The 21754-nt window shown below is 37.6% G+C and overlaps 1 protein-coding gene across 1 annotated transcript; it reads left to right on the top strand.

Moving 5' to 3' along the window:
* Positions 1 to 11896: 11896 nt before the first annotated feature.
* Positions 11897 to 12906, top strand: LOC103673563 (olfactory receptor 4F3/4F16/4F29-like). The gene has a single exon (XM_008702343.2). The coding sequence runs from the start codon at positions 11968 to 11970 to the stop codon at positions 12904 to 12906; it is 939 nt and encodes a 312-aa protein (XP_008700565.1). The 5' UTR covers positions 11897 to 11967.
* The last annotated feature ends 8848 nt before the right edge of the window (positions 12907 to 21754 follow it).

Here is a 21754-nt window from a genome sequence, read left to right as displayed (position 1 = left end):
GTTTTAGGGTTTTATTTGGGGTTGTTTTTAGGGTTAGCATTCGGTGTGGGTTAACGTTTGGGTTAGGATTAAAGGTAGGGGTAGGGTTTAGGGTTAGCAGTTTGAAGTTAGCACAGAGCATGACTCGGGGCTGGATCCCCGGACCCTGAGATCATGACCAAAGCAGAAACCAAAAGTCAGCAGCTTAACAGATTAAGTCACCCATGCATCCAAAAGAAGATAAGAGGATTTCTAAACATATGTGTGAAAGCATGTTGGAATAGCCCTGTGCTTAACTCATTAAACTACACTGTGCCAAAAAAACAAAACAAAACAAAACAAAACAAAAAAAAAAAACAACTCAGGCATACTATGAAGCATAATAAGATGACCCCCAGTAGAAAAATAAATCAATAGGAACAAATTTAGGAATGACAGAAATGATGGAAATATCAGAAAAGGAAGTGAAAAGCTCACCAAGGCATAAAACAAATTGTTGAAAACCAGTGGTCTGAAAAACTTAAAGGCAGACAGATAAAAAAGATTCATTGCATATAGATAGAGAGCACATGACTTCTGTCTCTTTTTAAAAAAAGATTTATTTATTTATTTATTTATTTATTTTTGAGAGAGAGAGAGAGCGAGCAAGAATGAGAGTGTGCACAAGCCTGGCAGGCAGGGGCAGAGAGAGAGGGTGAGGGAGAGAGAGCTTTAAGCAGACTCTGTGCTGAGCTTGGAGCCATACACGGGGCCGATCTCATGATCCTGAGAATACAACCCGAGCCAAAACCAAGAGTCAGACCCTGAGTGGACTGCATCATCCAGGTGCTGCACAAATGTCTTCTCTTAAGAAACTAAGTAATCTATCAGTGCAATCTCAATCAAAATACCAATAACATTTCTCACAGAACTAGAACAAACATTCCTAAAATTTGTACGGAACCACAAAAGACCCTGAATAGCCAAACCAATCTTGAGAAAGAACAAAACTGAAGATATCACGCAATCCTAGATTTCAAGATATACTACAAAGCTGTGGTAATCAGAATAGTACAGTACTGACAAAAAAATAGACACATAGATCTATAGAACAGATTAGAGACCCTATAAATAAACTCGCACTTATAAAATTAATCTATGACAAAGGAGGCAAGAATATGCAAGGAGGAAAAGACTGTCTTACCAGCAAATTGTGCTGGGAAAACTGGACAGCTACATGCAAAAGAATGAAAGTGGATCATTTGCTTACACCATTCACAAAAATAAGCTCAAAATGGGTTAAACACCTAAATGTAAGATCTGAAACCATAAAATTCTTAGACGAAAGCATAGGCAGTAATCTCTTTCATGTTGGCTTTAGCAACATTTTTCTAGATGTCTCCCCAGGCAAGAGAAACAAAAGCAAAATTAAACTATTAGGACTACACCAAAATAAAAGCTTCTGCATACTAAAGGAAACAAAACAAAAAGGTAATCTAATGAATGGGAGAAGATATTTGCAAATGATATATCTGATAAGGGGTTAATATAGAAAACATATAAAGAACTTATACAACTCAACACCAAAATCACAAATAATCTGATTAAAAATGGGCAGAAGGAGTGCCTAGCTGGCTCAGTCCAAAGAGCGTGTGACTGTTGATCTCATTGTCATAAGTTTGAGCTTCATGTTGGGTGTAGGGATTACTTAAATAAATAAATAAATTTTAAAAATGGGCAGAAGACCTGAATAGACTTTTTTTTTCCAGAGAAGACATATAAATGGCCAACAGACACATGAAAGAGATGCTCAACATCACTAATCATCAGGGAAATGCAAATCAAAAGCACAATGAGATATATCACCTTATACCACTCAGAATGGCTAGTACCAAAAAGGCAAGAAATAACAAGTGTTGGTGAGGATGTGGAGAAAAAGGAACCCTGGTGCCCTACTGGTGGGACTGTATATTGGTGCAGCCACTGTGGAAAGCAATGTGGAGTTTCCTCAAAAAAATTAAAAATAGAAATATCTTACCGTTCAGTAATTCCACTACTGGGTATTTACCCAAAGAAAATGAAAACACTAATTCAAACAGATAGATGCACCCCTGTATTTAGGGCAGCATTATTTACAATAGCCAAGTTATGGAAGGACCCAAGTTATGAAGGAACCCATCAATAGATGAATGGATAAAGATGTGTCATAAATACACAATGGAATAGTATTCAGCTACAAGAAAGGAAAATATCCTCCTATTTGTGACAACATGGATGGATCTAAAGGGTATTATGCTAAGTGAAAAAAGCCAGACAGAAAAAGACAAGCACTATATAATTTCACTTACATGTGGAATCTAAAAAACAAAACAAGCGAAGAAACAGGAAACAAACAAAAAAAACAGACTCTTAAATACAGAGAACAAATTGGTTGTTGCCAGAGGGGAGGTAGGTGAGGGGATGGATGAAATAGATAAAGGGGATTAAGTGGTATAAACTTCCATTTATAAAATAAAGAAGTCATGGAGATGAAAGGTACAGTATAGGGAATAAAGTCAATTACATCCTAACAATGTTGTTTGGTGACAGATGGTGACTACACTTATCTTGGTGAGCACTGAGTAATGTACAGAATTGTTGAATCATTATGTTGTATGCCTGAAACTAAGGCCACATTCTATGTTTATTACACTTCAATTAAAAATGTTTATTTTTGTTTTTCTTTAAAAAAAAACACAAGGGGAATCACAATCCCATTTTGCTATGTTTTGTCAAATGGCCACTCTCCCTTCTGTATCCACCTTCTGTGCTCTTTGACAGGAAGTTGATCTGTGATTTTTGGTCATCTCTTCTCTCATTAACCCAAGGTGCCCACAGTTATTTCTAAGAATTCTCAGCTTTCTTCACAAACCATGGCCTTCCATGAGCAAACTGCTGGCAAGCCTCTGTAAATACTGTGCTGTTTCAGATTTTCATATCTTTTTTTTTTTTAAGATTTTCATATCTTTATATAAGGTGCTCTTTCTGTCACTGCTCAAAGTCACATTATCACCCAGCTATTACCTTTTTGATACTTTCCACTCATATCTTATTATTTATCTTCTGTGTGGAGCTTTTAATTCTACATTTATCCTCTATTTCAAATATTTCTTTACATTTCTCTCACTCACAGACTGTAAATTCTTTGAGGGAGATTCCATCTCTCCTCTTCCTCCTCCTTCTGTATGATTATCAGCTTTAACAGAACTTGGTATATTAGAATCTCAATTCATGTTTTTATGAATTCCTTGAAATTTTCACCCTTTTCTGTGCCATCCTGATCAATGGTCTTTGAAAATGTAAAGAAAAATATTTTGTCATGAGAACTAATTAGATACTGTGAAAGTCACAAGTGAAAAGAATATATAACCATATTCATAAAAATCATAAATATTTGGCAGAGCAATGGGCATTTCGAGGTAAGAATATTGACGAGACCCTTAGACAGATGACTAGGTAGATTCAGCATAGTGTCAAAAACAAGGAGTCTTTATGTTTTTGTGGCTCTTTTTCTTGGATTGTTGTATTTTCTAAACCCTGGAATATACTGGTTTTTCTTTTTTCAACCTGTCTAAATGCACATAACTTGAAAATAAATATCCAGTTGTGTGTGTTTGTGTCTGTCTTATATGTTTACATATGGGAGAAAGTAAGGACGATTTCCAGTAAAAAGCAATTAAAAGAGGGTCACCTGGGTGGCTCAGTTGGTTAAGCATCTGACTCTTGAGCTCAGCTCAGGTCTTGATCTTGGGGTTGTGAATTCAAGCTCTGCAATGGGCTCCACAATGGGCATAGAGCTACTTAAAAAAAAAAAAAGTAATCAAAAGATATTTTCATGAATCTTAGGACTTCATCTTCACCTCAAGCCCTGAGGCAAAAAACCAAAAACCACAAAAAAACACAACCTTGTAAAACTTATTTATTCATGGGGGAGCCCTTCCCCTAGGTGACTCATTAACCGTCTCCTTTTACATTGCTCTGGGAAAATCAGTCTTATTCTGAGACCATTCCCAGCACAGATTGAAATCATATTGGTCTTCCCTGTGCTATGTGGTACCATTTTTGACTACCTCCTGTATTGTTAATTAGCTATCTCTTTTCCACTCTGGGGGAATTTCAAATAGGTCCATATGCCAGATGTGAGTTTTCTGAGGATGCTGCTATTTCAGGTCTGCTAGAAAAGAGGTGGGTGAGAAGGATAGGCAGAACAGAGGCAACCAGATTGTTGTGTTTTGTCGAATAAGATGTTTTCTGGTACTAAATCAGAGTTTGAAATCACCACTGGAGATTTCAAACGGTGATTTAGTTGTGGTCTAGGAGAAGAGGGCACTCAGAAGAGAAAGAGTTGAGAAGAGTAGTTGAGTCAATGGGCAGGGTTTGAAAAATATTCTGCAGGGAACTTACGTTGGTCTTTAAAAGAGATAAAGAGGTATTCAGTGTCATGTGTTCAAGGGTAAGAGCCATGATGTGGAAGGGTCAGGCACAATCCAGGAGGCACACAAGAGTGTAAATGACATTAGGATGCACATGGAATATGTAGATTCATCTTAGATTTAGTTTGGCAGTAAACATCCACTCCAGAGTTGGCAATGGTATCTGGTTTTGGTGGTGGAACACAACTTCTATGTGGACCAAGCAAACAGAATTATGCAATTTAGTCAGTGTTTGCCAAAGAAGCAGGAATTGTGTGTTCTCTCCTCCTACACTGACCATTTAATTTTTTATTATAATAAATGACTGAGGAGAAAAAATCTGAAGTAATCATTGAGGTTAAATATTCTAATTTATTTAATTGGACCTTTGTCTTCCTGAAGGATTCAGAAAACCTTGATATCCGGGTTATTTGTATATCCACTGTTTCATTCAACAAAAAATACTTCCTCAGCTTCTGTTATGCTTTCAACATTAGCCAGAGTTCTGGGAATACAGAGAAAAATACACAATTTCTTCCCTCCATGAGCTGGACCCAGTGGGAGTAGGGGATACGGACCGAAAGTTATGTTACATCACTGGGCCTGGAGCAGGAACAGCTGAGAGGTGGAGAGGTAAGTAAGGGAGGAATATCATTTAGGAAAATGTCTCATTAGAAAAGAAGTGGAAAGAATGGGGAAAACTTTAGTTTCTAGTTAAGGATCTGCCATTCTCCATGCAGATAGAGAAAAGCAGATGAGGTTTTCTGCCAAATATTTTCTGAGAAGGAAAACTCAAGTCCTTGTCTTTGTGAGATAGCTTCTTTCTAAAAGCCTTCTACTGGGTGTGTGGCTAGGGCTTTTTGGAATTTTCAATATGTAAGTTGGTTCTTAATTCCTTTCCTGTATTTTTCCATTGGGGCATGTGAGTCTCTAGTCTCAGAACTTGAGGGAAGTTTCACTCTGTTTCCTTTTCTCTTTCTCTTCTACATGATTCATTTTATCACTCTTTCCTTATTATTTACTCTTTTGGTTAATGTCTGTTTATCATGAAATTGTTTTTTCTCTCTACTCCTCATCATCGTTTTCTTCTCTTTGCATGTTTTCCTTATCTTCATCCTCTAAAATATCTATTTTAAACAATTACGTTGAAATTGCAAAGGAATTAATTCGTATTAATTAAGCAAACACTGACTTCCTAGAACCGACAATTCTGCCCTTGGAAACTCTACCAGGATGAATAATGCAGAGGTCCTGCCCTCTAGTGCTTGGAAATACAGGAACTAAGTCATACACATGTAACTATACTGCAGGGCAAAAGGTGCTGTGCTAAGTATGAAATGTTGAGGGAAAGAGAGCGAATAAGATTTTTTTTCTTTTTCCTGCTAGGATAATTGGGGAGTTTTCATGAAATAGATGGCAACTTAAATGAGGTTGTGAAAAATGAATTTCAAGATAGATGAGGCCAGGTTTTTTGTTTGGAAGGGAGAGTCTGAAGAAAAGGAGGAAAAGATAGTTTCAGAGATGGTGAAGGGTCTGATTTAGCTGAACATAGGGTGAGTTAGTGCTGGGGCCCAAACGCAGAGGCCCTAGAATACCTGGGTTGTTTTTTAGTCAATGGGAAATCTCCAATTTCGAGTAGTAGAGAGGCACAGCTAGTGTTTCCAGAATATTAATTTGCTGTAGAATAGGTGGGGATGGGCAGAGACTGGGAACCAGGAACACTGGATTTTGCAGGACCCTTGTATTTTCCATTTTCGGCTCATCAATCCTCACTACTTTATCATCTTGAAGCTCTGGTCTACTGGCTTATTCTCTATTTCTTACCGGTTTCTCTACCCTGCTTCCCTGGATCCCACTCCATCCCAACCAGATTCTAGATAAATCATGGAAATTTTTGATTTTTTTCTTTTTCAAGTAGTAAAACTGCAGGATGTTGGATGATCTTTTCCTTGGTTTGGGGGCTTTTCATTTATTTATTTAAAGATTTATTTATTTGAGAGAGAGAGAGAGAGAGGGAACAGGGGGCGGGGCAGAGGGATAGGGAGACAAGCAAACTCCCTATTCAGTGGGGAGCCCGATGCAGGGCTCCATCCCAGGACCCTGAGATCATGACCTGAACCAAACTCAAGAGTTGGCCACTCAACCAACTGAGCCATCCAGGTGCCCCTCTTTTATTTATTTGGTGGTGATATGATCAAATGAAAAAAGGGACAGTAATAGGCAGAAATCATTTTATACATCTGCTTAAAAATCTGTACTTCATACACCTCATTGACACTATAGCCACTAGAAGACGGACCTTCTGTACAGTTCAAATTCACCTGGTACTACTTTAGTGTTCTTGCTATAACAAAAAGCCTTATTATAACATGTTTGTGTCTTCACAAATTTTTTTCCTTTTCCTTTCCTGACTTAGACCAATACATGGCCCTTGTATTTTGCAAGGCTAAGCCTTCTTATCTGTATTTTTTATTTCATCCATTTCTGCTACTCCAGAGCCTTTGACCAATTACCTCTGGCTGTTGTGCACTTTCATATTCTCCCCCACTGGTTCCTATGAAACACTCATTTCTCCCGTTTATTTACTCATTAAAAAGTACTTTTATTTTGGGCTCTCTTCATGTATCCTTCTCCTATTTTATTTTTAAATTGTATACTCTCATTAGACTAACTTTTTTAACAGCCTACTTTTACCGTAACCCTGGGCAATCTGAGTTCCTCGCTCTATTATTCATTTATTCCATAAATATTTACGGAGCACATCTGATGTGTTACATGCTAGGCACTGGGAATACATTAGTGAAGAATTCCTAGAAGTGTCTTGCTTTCAAATATCAATTTTTTTTATTATCGATCCCAGAAACACTGAATTAATTCTTATTCCTCTTGATTCCACTGCAACACTATTCACCTTATGAAATAATTTTATTTCTTGACTTCTAGAGCTCTGAACTGTCTGCTTCTCTGGAATCTTTTCTTTCCCTGTTTTTGTTTCTTTTTCCCAAACTTTAAATCTTGGGCTTTTCTCATAGCATATTTGACTTTTCCTCTAGATACATATATTTCTTGTGGCTTCAATGATCATATCTATGCAGATGATTTCTAAGTCACCTCTCTAGCCTTAGCTCCTTAAAAAAAAAAACCCACTACTTTACTTGTATCAAGTTCCTCAACTTAAATCCCCCAAATGCCTACTTCTCCATCATGGAGTATTTCATCCTCCATAGCCTGGTCTTCCAGGGCCTCTACAATCTGTTTTCTACCTTTTATGTCCGATGTTCCTCCTACACAACCTTGCACTGAGGCCATAAAAGTCATTATTCTCTGCCCAAAACTGCTTGCTCACTCTCACCTTTGTACCTTTGCACATGCTGTTCCCTGCCTGGAATATGCCTAGCCATCTTTTTCTGTTATTTTTTTTTTAATTGTGAAATATTCTACATACAGAGGAGTGTATAAACATAGGTATATTAAAAATGTGAATTCCTGTGCACCCATGACTCAGGTTTAAAGATAGAGTTTTTCTAGTACCTTATAAAGCTCCCATGTTTCTCTGTTTTTGTTCCTCTCCTTCCTTTCTACAATTAACCTCCATGTGATTTTTGTGTTAACAATCCCTTGCTTTGGGATGCCTGGGTGGTTCAGTCGGTTAAGCATCTGCCTTTGGCTCAGGTCATGATCCCAGGGTCCTGGGACTGAGTCCTGCATCAGGCTCCCTTCTCAGAGGGAAGCCTGCTTCTCCCTCTGCCTGCCACTCCCCCTGCATGTGTGCTCTCTCTCTGACAAATAAATAAAATCTTTAAAAAAAATCCCTTGCATTTTCTTTTCCTAGTATTCTGTCATTTATGTATGCAAAGTAGGCAACAGCAAAAAAAAAAAAAAAAAAAAAAAAAAAAAAGAAATACACAGTGTTTAAAGATGAATACTACTGGATACTAGTACCTGGATATCCACCTTTCACTTCACACTTTACACGTCTAGACTAGAATCCTTCATCTCCTACCCTTCCTGCCACCTTGGTTTCCCTTCAAGGAAGGACTTGCTGCCCAGCCATGAGGAGTGCCATCAGCACACAGCCCCAAGGTCACGCCCTGACCAGAGCAGCTCACATGTGCTGGATGACTGAGTGAAGGGAAGTAAAAGTGCCCAGCCATTTCCACCCAACATGGGGCAATCTGATGGAGCAAAACTCCCTCCAGGGCTCAGTGTGGGGGGATTTGTTGGGTCTGCATCACAGATAGACTTTGTCTTTTGCCCAATCCTGCCTCCTCTGACTTCTTAAAGGTATTAATCTCTCAGACCATCTTGTACCCCAACCTCCACCTCAGTGCTTGCTTTTAGGAAACCCAAACTGCTATACTGTCCCACTTTTCCTCCTTTTAGCAAAACTATTTTTATCAATTTTGCATCTAAATCCATGGGTGATGGGGGCACCTCAGTGCCTCCTTCCGTTAAATGTCTGAGTCTTAATTTTGGCTCAGGTCATGACCTTGGGGTTGTGGGATTGAGGCCAGTAGGGCTCCACACTCAGTGGGAAGTCTGCTTGGGATTCTCTCTTCCTCTCTCTCTGCCTCTGCCCCCCACCCCCACTCGTGCGTATGCTTTCTTTCTTTCAAATAAATAAATAAATCTTAAAAAAAAATAAATAAATCCATAGGTGATATTGCCCTGAAAATTTTTTTTTCTCATACTGCTCTGGTCAAATTTTAGTATCAACATTATGTTCATAAAATAAGGTAGGGGAGAAAGTTTTCTCTCTTTCTATGCAATTTCAGTAGAATTGTAGTTATTGTTTCTTTGAATTTTTGGTAGATTTTGCCATTAAAACCAGAGTTATGTTTGCAGGAAGATTTTTAGGATTAGATTTAAATTCTTTAATCTCTTTAATGCAGTTATAGGATTATTTAGGTTTCCTATCTTATCAATTGTGGTCCCCACAGAAAACAGCACACTCAAGTAGAGTAATAGAGGGAAGTTTCCCAATGAGTAGACTATTTAGAAAGATGAGGATAGGATTAAGGGAAACTGGTAAGACGTGGTGAAGCATCCCAGGGTGGCTGCTGGGATCTGTAAAGGAAGTTATAGATGTAGGAGAGGGCTGCCCCAGTAAAGAGAAATGCAGACATTGCCAGCCTGGGGCCTGGAGGGGACTGTCAGGGGACTGACATCCTTATCTTTCACCTTCTCTTCCTGGCCTCTTGTTTCTCGTTAGTGCCTCTCATTGATCAAAACCAGTCAACAGTGGGAGCAAGGGAGCCCAGTTCATGCAGTCCTTAAAGGCCCTCCCCAGAGGTGTGGAGCAGGGTAGAGAAGAGGTAAAGTGGATCTAGAATGTCCAGCACAGTGAATTTGGTACGTTATGTTTTAGATATTTGCTGATATTATCAAAATTTTGGAATATGTTGGCATAAAGTTATTTATTGTAGTCTCTTATTATGCTTTTAATATCTGTAACATCTCTACTTATATTCTTCTTTTGTTCTTGATATTAGTTCTATGTGCCATCTCTCTTTTTTTTGCTTGATTCATTTCATCAGAGGCTTATCAATTTTACTTGTTTTTTCAAAGAAGAGCCTTTCTTTCTGTAGATTCCCTGTAGTTTATTTTTTTTCTATTTCATTAATAGAACATGTTTTTGTTTTGTGGTTGTGTTTACTAACTTTTAAAGATGGGTACTTAGCTCATTAAGTTTTGGATTAATTTTAAGCCTTTTTTCTTTCTCTAATATAAGAAGTTATACTATATATTTCTCTCTAAATGCTGCTTTAGCTGCATCCTACAGGATTTGGTATAAAATATTTTATAACTCAGTTTAAAATGTTTTCTAATTTCCATTGTGATTTCATCTTTGATCCAAGAGTTATTTAAAAGTGTGTTACCTAATTTCCAAACATATGAAGATTTTCTAGTTATATTTTGGTTAGTGGTTCTACATTAATTGCTTTGGGACTGGAATATGATTTGCATGGTAGCAATCTTTTGGAATTTGTTAAGATTTGCTTTATAATGCAGCATATGGTAAAGTTTTGTAATGTTCTATAAATGCTCGAGTATTCTGCATATATTGGGGACAGGGATCTATAAAATTCGATTTGCTTAATCATGTATTTAAATCTTCATTATGCTGACTGATATTTTGTTGGTTTGTCCTATTGTTCACTGAAGGAAATGTGTTCCACTCTCCTACTATTTCCACAAGTGTACAGAATTTCTCTATTTCTTTTTGTAGTTCTGCCAGTTTTTTTTCTTTTTATGTTTTTAGGCATTTTGAAGTCCTTGTGGGCTAGTAGAAGCAACAATTTATTGCCATATAATACTTAGTACCTTTGCTTTCCTTTCACTCCAAAACTCTATTTAAATTCTTTCCCATTTCTCTCTTCAAGTGGCTTCCTAACATCGGAGGAGAGCCCATGGTGAAGTTTTAAACAGAGTCAGTAATAGCAAGGGAAGCTGGTGGGAGATGAAGTGAGATTAGGATCAATAGATTTAGAGCCTTTTTCTAGTTGACTTAAGTGCCATGGTAATCATGGTTTGACCAAATGAATAGAGGTGATAGTTAATTTTCAAAATTTGTACATTCTTTTAGAAATCTATTTAGAAATCTGTTTTTTAAAAGATTTATTTATTTATTTGAGAGAGACAGAGAGAGAGCGAGCACGTGAGCAGAGGGGGAAGCAGAGGGAGAGGGAAAGGGGAAGCAGACCCCCTGACGAGTGCTGAGCCAGACACAGGGCTCCATTTCATGCCCCTGAGATCATCACCTGAACTGAAACCAAGAGTCTGACACTTCACTGAGCCACTAAGGTACCCCTATATTCTTTTAAATAGACTGTATGGTGACTAACATAACATAATAATTAAAATAAAAAAAATAAATAAACAGTGAAAAAAACCCAGTATGGTGGCTTTACATTGTGTCAGCTTGGCTAGATTGAGTTACATACTCTAGAATTCCTTTTTCTGTATGTCTCCAACTAGAATACGTTGTAAGGGAGATTCTTTTGCAATATTTCTAGGTTGAAGTGAAACAGCAGCCATAGTCGTAGCTCATACACGCTGTCATTTCTCTGCTGGCTTATCTCGTTGGTGCGAGGCAGTGGCCGCGCCTCCCTTGGACCCTTCCTGAGCTTCCCTGACTTGCGGGCCAGCTGTGTGTTCAGCTCTGCGGTGGAGGTCCTGGCTTCGGCAGTACATCTACAACACCGCTGTCAGAGCAAAGAGCACTGACACTGATTTTCGTCTTTCCTTGGGGACTTTCGCTTTTGCTTGTGGGTTCTAGTTTATTTTTGTTTTCCTCCATTTTACATCCATCTTTCCTGCCTGGCTGCCCATCCTGTGGACGTCAAGCTACAGCATCAGATGCAAAGACAACAGACTTAACAGAGACTGCTGAATCAGCTTCCATGATTATGTAAGGTCAAATCACTAATACCTTAGTATATTATCTCCTAGTGTTTCTGCTTCTCTAATGGAACCTTGATGGATATGGTCAGTAATCCCAATTTCTTATTTTTTCCTGTTCTTTCAGGCAAATTTGGAGCCCAAAGTGACTGAAACCATGGGGGAAGGAAATAATTCGGTGGTGTCTGAGATTGTGTTGGTGGGACTCACCAGTTCTTTGGAGATGCAGCTTGTCCTATTTCTAGTTTTCTCTGTGTTCTATGTAACAGGTATTTTAGGAAACCTCCTCATTGTGCTCACAGTGATCTCTGACTCCTATTTACACTCCCCCATGTACTTCCTGCTGGCCAACCTCTCCTTTATTGACATGTGGGTTTCCTCCATTGCAGCTCCCAAGATGATTTCTGATCTTTTCAAGGAGAGAAAAGTAATCTCTTTCCAAGGCTGCATTGCTCAGATGTTCTTCATTCATGTTATTGGAGGAACTGAGATGGTTCTGCTCATTGCCATGGCCCTTGACCGTTATGTTGCTATATGCAGGCCTCTCCACTACCTGACCATCATGAACTTCAGAACTTGTATTTTACTCTTGGTGGTGGCCTGGACCATTGGGATCATCCACTCATTGATTCAACTTGTATTTGTTGTAAACCTGCCATTTTGTGGTCCCAAAGAAGTAGACAGTTTTTACTGTGATCTTCCTCGATTTATTAGGCTTGCCTGCACAGACACTTACAGATTGGAGCTCATGGTCACAGCCAATAGTGGTTTCATCTCTCTGGGAACTTTTTTCATTTTGGTTATTTCCTATATCTTCATCTTGGTCATTGTTTGGCAGCGTTCTTCAGGTGGCTTGTCCAAGGCCCTCTCTACTCTATCAGCTCACATCACAGTCGTGGTCTTATTTTTTGGTCCATGTATTTTTGTTTACTCATGGCCATTTCCCACAGTGCCAGTAGATAAGTTCCTTGCCATTTTTGATGTAATTGTTACACCATTTCTGAACCCTGCCATCTACACTTTTAGGAATAAAGAGATGAAAGTGGCAATGAAGAGGATATTCAATCAGATGTTGAGCTCTAGGAAGCTGTTTTAAGTGACTCTGATATCAAGAAAGACAAGCATCTCTAACATTCTCTGCCTGTGCTGCAGACATGAATCTGACGAAACACAGCACCATGAATGCTCTACGTACCAGTTTAATTATTAATTCCAGGATTTTCTTAATGAGTTCTCCTCCCATAATCAAGGAGGATATGGTGTTCTTACTTATGTAATGTGATGGAATAAGAAGTATTAATATATAATTGCTTTCACATTTTCTCACCACTCCTTGATAAGGAGGATATTGGACAGGCCTTTCTATCTCCTTTTCTACTCTGTGTTCTGAGGAGAATTCTCCCTTGTCAGATTGATTTTTGGGGTTTGTAATGCAGAATATGAAGAAAAGTGCTTTGGAAATATGAAAAAATTGCAATTATTAGGGATAGTGTTTTTTTTTTTCTTTGAGGGTGAGAGTGAGATGTGTGGGAGTAGTGTGTGAAGAAGATAGATAAAAGACAAAAAGAGGATTTTAAAAAGATATTGTCATCTATCTCTTACCTTTCAATATATATTGCCCTTTAGTAAATGAAAGCAAAGACCTAAGTTATTTTGAATTATCTTTGTGTGTGTGTGTGTGTGTGTGTGTGTGTGTGTGTGTGTGTGTTTTATCATAACATCAGCCTGAAATTGGATCACTGGGTTATAGGTTCTTAAGCTTTTCAACTAATGCCTGAATTAAGCCTTATAATTACTCCAGTTCTTTCAAAAGCTGTATTCCTGTACTGTCAGGGGATTTAAATAATGGGGGCCAGGTAATGGGCAAAGACAATGACCTATTTATTAATTCTGTCCCAGGTAGTGCTAATTCTTGCCCTAATTATATTGAAATCAGCAATGATTCCTCAGAGTTAGGTAAACTCTTTCCTTTTACAGTGCCATGGTTACAAGCACACACTCTTGAGCCAGACTGCCTGACTTCAAAATTTAGCTTTGCATTTTACTAACACACAAATTGCTTACCTCTTTATGCCTAAATTCTGTCATCTGTAAAACAGAGGTAAGTTGAACCATCTGAAATTTCTGATATTTGTTTTTGACTTAATTGAAATGGCAGTTCCTAATAGTAAAGGTAACTTTCTCATAAGATTATAAGGATTGACTAAAGAAATATTTGTAAAGTACTTAAACAATTCTTGATCTATAGTGTTATGTAAGTGCCTGTTCAATAAAATGAAATAAAACATTAAAACCACTTTTCAGTTTTGATGACCTTCCTCCATACTGTCTACAAATTATTTCCTTTTCTTTCTAAGTCCATTCATCAGATTTTGATCAAGAACATACACTTTTCTTAACAGGACTGAAGTGTTTTATTTATTTATTTATTTATTTATTTATTTATTTATTTGAGAGAGAGAGCATGAGAGAGAGAGAGAGAAAGAATGCAAGGGGTGGGGGTGGGTGGAAGGTAGAGGGAGTGGGGGAAGCAGGCTCCCCACTGATCAGGGAGCCTGACGTGGGACTTGATCCCAGAACTCTGAGATCATGACTTGAGCCAAAGGCAGATGCTTAACCACCTGAGCCACTCAGGAGTCCCAGGACTGAAGTATTTTAAGTGATATAATTCTTTGAATATACAGACTTCAAAATGCCACAACTCAATTTACTTTCTACACTTTCTTTTATATTCAAATTGCCTTCTTATGAGCTATGCCATAGTTCTAAGAAGCTTATTTTGGTTATCTATGGTGCTTTTTAATGTGCTGGAAGAAGTTACCAAACTGACTAGGTTATAAAAAATTACATAAATAGAAATTCAATTAATCAAAAAATGTATTGAATACTTACTATGTTCTAAATTCTGTGCTTGGAACTGTAGAAAATTGTTAGAAGTATATAACTTGGGGAGCCTGAGTGGCTCAGTCGGTTAAGTGTTCCATTTATGATTTTGACTCAGGTCATGATCTCATGGGTCCTGGGACTGAGCTGGGTGTCAGGCTCTGCATGCAGCGGGGAGTCTGCTTGAGATTCTCTCCCTCTGCCCCTCCCCCACAAGTGCATGCATGCTCTCTCTCTATAAAATAAATAAATAAATCTTAAAAAAAAAAAGAGAAATATGCAACTTAATTGTAGGAAGGGACGATCCATCTCTGAGGCAAAAAAAATCACTGCAAGAAAGTAAGGGGTGTGGTAGGGTGGGCAGACTCAACAAAAGGGTTTGAATAGAGAGAATTCATGAATTTGTGAATGTTATGAAATGGAGCTAGACCCCATGCTAACCAGTTTTCTTTTTCTTTTTCTTTTATGTTTTTTTAAAAATTATATTATGTTAGTCACCATACAGTACATCCCTGGTTTTTGATGTAAAGTTCGATGATTCATTAGTTGCGTATAACACCCAGTGCACCATGCAATACATGCCCTCCTTACTACCCATCACCAGCCTATCCCATTCCCCCAGCCCCTCCCCTCTGAAGCCCTCCGTTTGTTTCTCAGAGTCCATATTATTATTTTAATTGATAATAACTGAAAAATCACCCTTTGTATGATTAATGTAAATCTGTTTTACTTAACATTATCCCTGGTTTACCAACCATTACTAAAACAAATTGCAAAGATTTTGCCATTATGTCATCTCCTTCATTCATCTTTCCAATGCTTATTCTAAGTGCAATCAAAGGTGATAATTACTGAGACATCTAAATTTATTCTAACAATAGTGTATTCCACTTAATCCAGTCATCTGTTGAAGGGCATCTCGGTTCCTTCCACGATTTAGCTATTGTGGACAATGCTGCTATGAACATTGGGGTGCATATGGCCCTTCTCTTCACTACGTCTGTATCTTTGGGGTAAACACCCAGTAGTGCCATGGCTGGGTCATCGGGTAGCTCAATTTTTAACTTTTAAGGGACCTCCACACTGTTTTCCAGAGTGGCTGTACCAACTTGCATTCCCACCAACAGTGTAAGAGGGATCCCCTTTCTCCACATCCTCTCCAGCAATTGTTGTCTCTTGCCTTGTCAGTTTTTGCCATTGTAACTGGCGTAGGGTGGTATCTTAGTGTGGTTTTGATTTGAGTTTCCCTGATGGCTAATGATTTTGAACATTTTTTCATGTGTCTGTTAGCCATTTGTATGTCCTCACTGGAAAAGTGTCTGTTCATATCTTCGGCCCATTTTATGATTTGTTTACTTGTTTCTCGCCTATTGAGTTTGAGAAGTTCTTTGCAGATCTTGGATACCAGTCTTTTATCTGTAGTATCCTTTGCAAATATATTCTCCCATTCCGTGGGCTGCCTCTTAGTTTTTTTGACTGTTTCCTTGGATGTGCAGAAACTTTTAATCTTGATGAAGTCCCATAAATTCATTTTATCTTTTGTTTCTCTTGCCTTTGGGGATGTGTCATGAAAAAGGTTGCTGTGGTCGATGTCGTAGAGGTTGCTGCCTATGCTCTCCTCTAGGATTTTGATGGATTCCTATCTCACATCGAGGTCTTTCATCCATTTGGAGTTTATTTTTGTGTATGGTGTGAGATAGTGGTCAAGTTTCATTCTCTTGCATGTAGCTGTCCAATTTTCCCAGCACCATTTATTGAAGAGACTGTCTTTTTCCCACCGGATGTTTTTTCCTGCTTTATCAAATATTAGTTGCCCAAAGAGCCGAGGGTCCATTTCTGGGCTCTCTATTCTGTTCCATTGGTCTATGTGTCTGTTTTTGTGCCAGTACCATGCTGTCTTTGTGATCACAGCTTTGTAGTACAGCTCGAAATCCGGCATTGTGATGCCCCCAGCTTTGTTTTTCCTTTTCAACAGTTCCTTGGAGATTCGGGGCCTTTTCTGTTTCCATACAAATTTAAGGACTGTTTGTTCCAGTTCTTTGAAAAATGTCATTGGTATTTTGATAAGGAAGGCATTGAAAGTGTAGATTGCTCTGGGTAGCATGGACATTTTAACTATGTTAATTCTTCCGATCCATGAGCATGGAATATCTTTCCATCTTTTTATGTCTTCCTCAATGTCTTTCAAGAGTGATTTATAGTTTCTAGAATATAGGTCTTTTACGTCTCTGGTTAAGTTAATTCCAAGGTAACGTATGGTTTTTGGTGCTATTGTAAATGGGATGGATTCCCTAATTTCTCTTTCTTCAGTCTCGTTATTCGTGTATAGAAATGCAACTGATTTCTGAGCATTGATTTTGTATCCTGCCACATTACTGAATTGCTCTATAACTTCTAATAGTTTGGGAGTGGCTTCTTTTGGGTTTTCCATATAGAGTATCATGTCATCCGCGAAGAGAGACATTTTGACTTCTTCTTTGCCGATTTGGATACCTTTTATCCCTTTTTGTTGTCTGATTGCTGTGCTAACCAGTTTTCTGAGGTCAGTGCATGCCCTGGGAAGAAGAGAAGCTCATGGAAAGGTCTGGAGGCTTTGGGCAGGTTGACACCACAGCACGATGGAGGATGTCTACCTCACTGCTTAACCAGGGTTAGTAAAATCTGACAAGATTTGGTTTTGCCAACTTCATTGACCCTCTTTTGCTCTTCTTAGCCATTTTGGACTTTCTGTTGTTTGAATATACCAAGCTCATGGTCTGAGACCTACACACTTGCCTTTCCCTCCAATTGCAGAGAGCTTTCCCTCGGTAAAGGCAGGGCTGGCCCTTTCTCATCATTCAAGTTTCAGCTTAAGTGTCAACCCCAAGAAAAGGCTTCCTATCTAAAGAAGTTCCTTCTTGACTTTCTACTCCAATCATTCTCTGTTGTATGCTTTGTTGAATGTCTCCATTTGAATGATTACTTTGTTTTGTTTTATTAATTACTTTTGGTTTCTGTTCACATGGAAAGAAGGTCCATAAAGCAGGAAACATGATTTTTTGATCTTTGTACCTAGACAGATGCTGGACCTACAGTGGGAAGTCAATAATTATTTGTTTTTTATCCAAAGAGCAAATGGTAAATAAAAGCTAAGAGGGACAGAAACAGCTCTTTCATTCTGAATCACAAGGAATGTTAAGAAATAGGAAAAATCTAGTAGATGTAGCACATATGTTAAACTTTTTTAGGATAACAAGCTTGTGCAATCTGAAGTACATTTGTAGGTTACATATACATAGCACAGGAAGATAAAAAAATAACTGAAAATCATTTCACTCAAATATGATTTGTTATTATTTCTTTTAGGATTTTCCTTTATGCATTTGAAAAATCATACAAAATATTACTACATTGTTCTACAATCCATTTAACAATATGATATATAAGTCATTTAACAATATGGATATTGGTCATTTAACAATAAGATGTGTAAGTCTTTTTATGCTGATAAATCTATTTCTAACATGTAGTTCTCAGTCACCATATGGTAATCTATTGCATGAATACAACCAAATTGCTTTAGTCAATACTTCACTGCTGACATTTAAGTTATTGCCCATCTTAGTTTTCAACAACTCTGCTATGAAAGATATTGATGTACCTTTTTATATACACATGGCTTTGATTACTTCCTTATAATAACAATAGAAATGAAATTGCTGTGCCAAAATGTGTTTGTAAGGCTTGATTAAATATGGCAAAGTGCCTTCTAAAATGATTGGGTTGATTTAAAATTCCATCACCAGCAGTGAATTAGAGCATGAGTTTCTTCCATCTTTGCAAACAGTGGATGTACAATTAATTTGAATCTTTGCAAATTTGAAAGATAAAAAATGTTATCTGCTGATCTCATTGATTTTTTCCTTTTGTTATGAAATATTACATATTTACAAAATATGTAACATATATTTGAGTTAAAAAGCATAATAAAATAAATACTTGGGAGCCTATTTATCAATGCATCTACTCTCCCAACTCCTATCCCTTTACCTTGTTTTTCACCCAGAAACAATCAGTATTCTGGATTTTTTTGTTTATGCTTCTTTTGCTTTTTTGAAAAATAATTTTACTTAAAAAGTATTTATCTGGGCGCCTGGGTGGCTCAGTCGGTTAAGCATCTTCCTTTGGCTCAGGTCATGATCCCAGGGTTCTGGGATCCAGTCCTGCGTCCACGCTCCCTGCTGAGTGGGGATCCTGTTTCTCCCTCTCCCTCTGCCCCTCTTCCCCCTGATGCTCTCTCTCTTTTGCAAAAATAAATAAATTTTAAAAATACTTAAAAAAATAAAGAAGTATATATCCAAAAACAATGCTGTATAATTTTTGCTCATTTTTAAAGTTTACATACATTCTTCTTTAAAAATGTATGTAACTTATTAGAACTCACTCAAGAAAGAATTAGAAATATATTTTAAAAAGAATTGCCTATTTCATCTTTACAGTTTTAAAATTCATCGGCATAAAGTTTTTTATAGTAGTTTCATTATTTTTTAAAAATGATATATCTGGGGCACCTGGGTGGCTCAGTTGGTTAAGCACCTGCCTTCAGCTCAGGTCATGATCCCAGGCTCCTGTGATCAAGTCCCACAACCGGCAGGAGCCTGCTTCTCCCTCTCCCTCTGCCTGCCGCTCTGTCTGCCTGTGCTCTTTCTCTCTTTCTTTGTCAAATAAATAAATTCTTTAAAAAAAATGATATATCTATACCATGTTGATATACTCCTACTTGATTTTCTCTATCTCTCTGTCTCTCTTTCTTTGTTCCTCTCTCTGTGTATAATGTGTATTATTGAGGTATAACTGATATAGAAAGAATTGCACATATTTAATGTGTACAATTTTATGAGTTTGCATATATGCAAATACCCATGATACTATCACTACAATTAAAGTAATAGACAATATGAAACACCTCCCAAAGTTTCCTTGTGTCCCTAAGTTTTACTTTACCTTTTTTTTTTTTGTGGTGAAACACTTAACACATCTACCCTTTTAACAAATTTTGAAGTGTACAATACTATATTGTAACTACAGGCAGTATGCTGTACAGTGGATATCTAGAACTTATTCATCTAAAGGAACTGATTTTTTATACCTAATGGAAAACAACTCTCTATTTCCCAGCCCCTGGCAATCACTATCGTATTCTCACTACTGCATTGTATTGACTATGTTAGACACTTCATATAAGTGGAATCCCGTAGTGTTTGTCCTGTGAATGGCTATTTCACTTAGCATATGTCCTCCAGTTTCATTCATGTAACTAATGGCAGGATATCCTTCCTTTCCAAAGCTAAATAATATTCCATTGAATATGAATACCAGATTTTCCTTTCCCACTCATCTGTTGGTGGACACTTGGGTAATTTCCATATCTTGGCTATTGTGAGTAATGCCACAATAATTGTGAGAGTGCAGATATCTCTTTGAGATACTGGTATGGTAATTCTATTCTTAATTTTTTGAAGAACCACTGTACTGCTTTGCATAAGGAATGCACCAATTTACATTCCCACCAATAGTGCCAAAGTGTTCCAATTTCTCCACAGCCTCACCAACACTTACCTGTTTTTCTTTTTTTGATAATAACCATCCTAATAGGTGTGTGGTGATATCTCATTATTGTTTTGATTTGCATTTCCCTGTTAATAAATGATGCTGAGCATATTTTCATATCCCTGTTGACCATTTATATGATCTTGAGAAAGAAGAAGAAAGTTGGAGGCATCACACTTCCTAAATTCAAATTACTGATTTCAAATACTACAAGGCTACAATAATTAAAACAGTATAGTATTGGCATAAAGATAGGCATATAGACCAATGGGACAGACTATAGAGCCAAGACATAAACCCATGTGTGTATATGGTCAACCGATCTTTGACAAGAGTGCCAAGAATACATAACGGGGAAAGGATAGTCTCTTTAACAACTGGTGTTGGGGAAACTGAATATCTATATGCAAAATGTGAAAATTAATGCAGGGAAACCTGACTAAAATGGAGTGAGAAGGCCAATAGGTGGAGCTCTCATATCTTACCACTTGTCAATTGCAAACACAAAACAAGAGAGGGACCTTGCACTGGATAATACTTTATTATACCAGCAGAGGGAAGGAAGGTTTCTTTTTCCCCTGGCAACAGCCCAGCCTATAAGGGACTGTCACAACTCAAGCCAGTGAGAAGCCACTATGGTTTGAACTCCCAGTTTACTCCAAAGCACTTTTTGTTTATAACAGCCCTTCCCAAATCCCTATGGCACTTTCCTCTGAAAAAAAGGTATTTCTCTCCTTCGTTGTTCAGACTTGCCTATGGCTTTGCTATAGACTGCGTGTCCCTCATTGTAAATCTCTGCTATTCCTAAATAAACCTTTCTTTTTGCTGGTAAAACAAATGGCAGCTTTATTTTTAAGGTTAACAACAACAAAAATGGATCCCTAACTTACAGCATACACAAAATTCAACTCACAATGGTTAAAAGCTTAAATGTCCATCAGAAACTATAAAACTTCTAGGAGGAAACACAGGACAAAGCTTCTTGACATTGATTTTGGCAGTGATTTCTTGGACATAACATCAACGGCACACAGGTAACAAGAAAAAAAAAAAAGTGGGACTACCTCAAACTGAAAAGCTACTGCACAGCAAAGGCAACTATAGACAGAGTCAAAAGACAACCTGTGGAATGGGAGAAAATACTTGTAAACCATGTACCTCACAAGAGGTTAATTCATAAAATATATAAGGGACTCAACTCAACAGCAAAAAACCAAATACTAAATTAAAAAAATGGACAAAGACCTAAGAGAATATATTCCTAGTGAGATTTTGGAGAAGAAACCATTGTCGTAAATAGTGGGATATAGGAAAAATTCAATTACGAGTAGATAATATCATAGATGATTTGGAGTTTTCACTTCTTCATGAGCATAAAAACATTAAATTGTTTAGACAATTTTTTTAAAAGTTCCAAATTTCTAAGAAGAAAGGCTAGCCTCTGCCCATAGTTTTCTGTTTCACATATTTAA

Source organism: Ursus maritimus, unplaced genomic scaffold (genome assembly GCF_017311325.1).
Source record: "Ursus maritimus isolate PB19 unplaced genomic scaffold, ASM1731132v1 scaffold_35, whole genome shotgun sequence".
Lineage (NCBI taxonomy): Eukaryota > Metazoa > Chordata > Mammalia > Carnivora > Ursidae > Ursus > Ursus maritimus.
The sequence above is the reverse complement of the archived record's forward strand: the minus strand, read 5'-3'. Positions and strand labels throughout refer to the sequence as shown.

What these genes read in the sequence shown, in the direction of transcription:
- LOC103673563 (XM_008702343.2), top strand. Translation starts at nt 11,968, where the DNA reads ATGGGGGAAGGAAATAATTCGGTGGTGTCTGAGATTGTGTTGGTGGGA.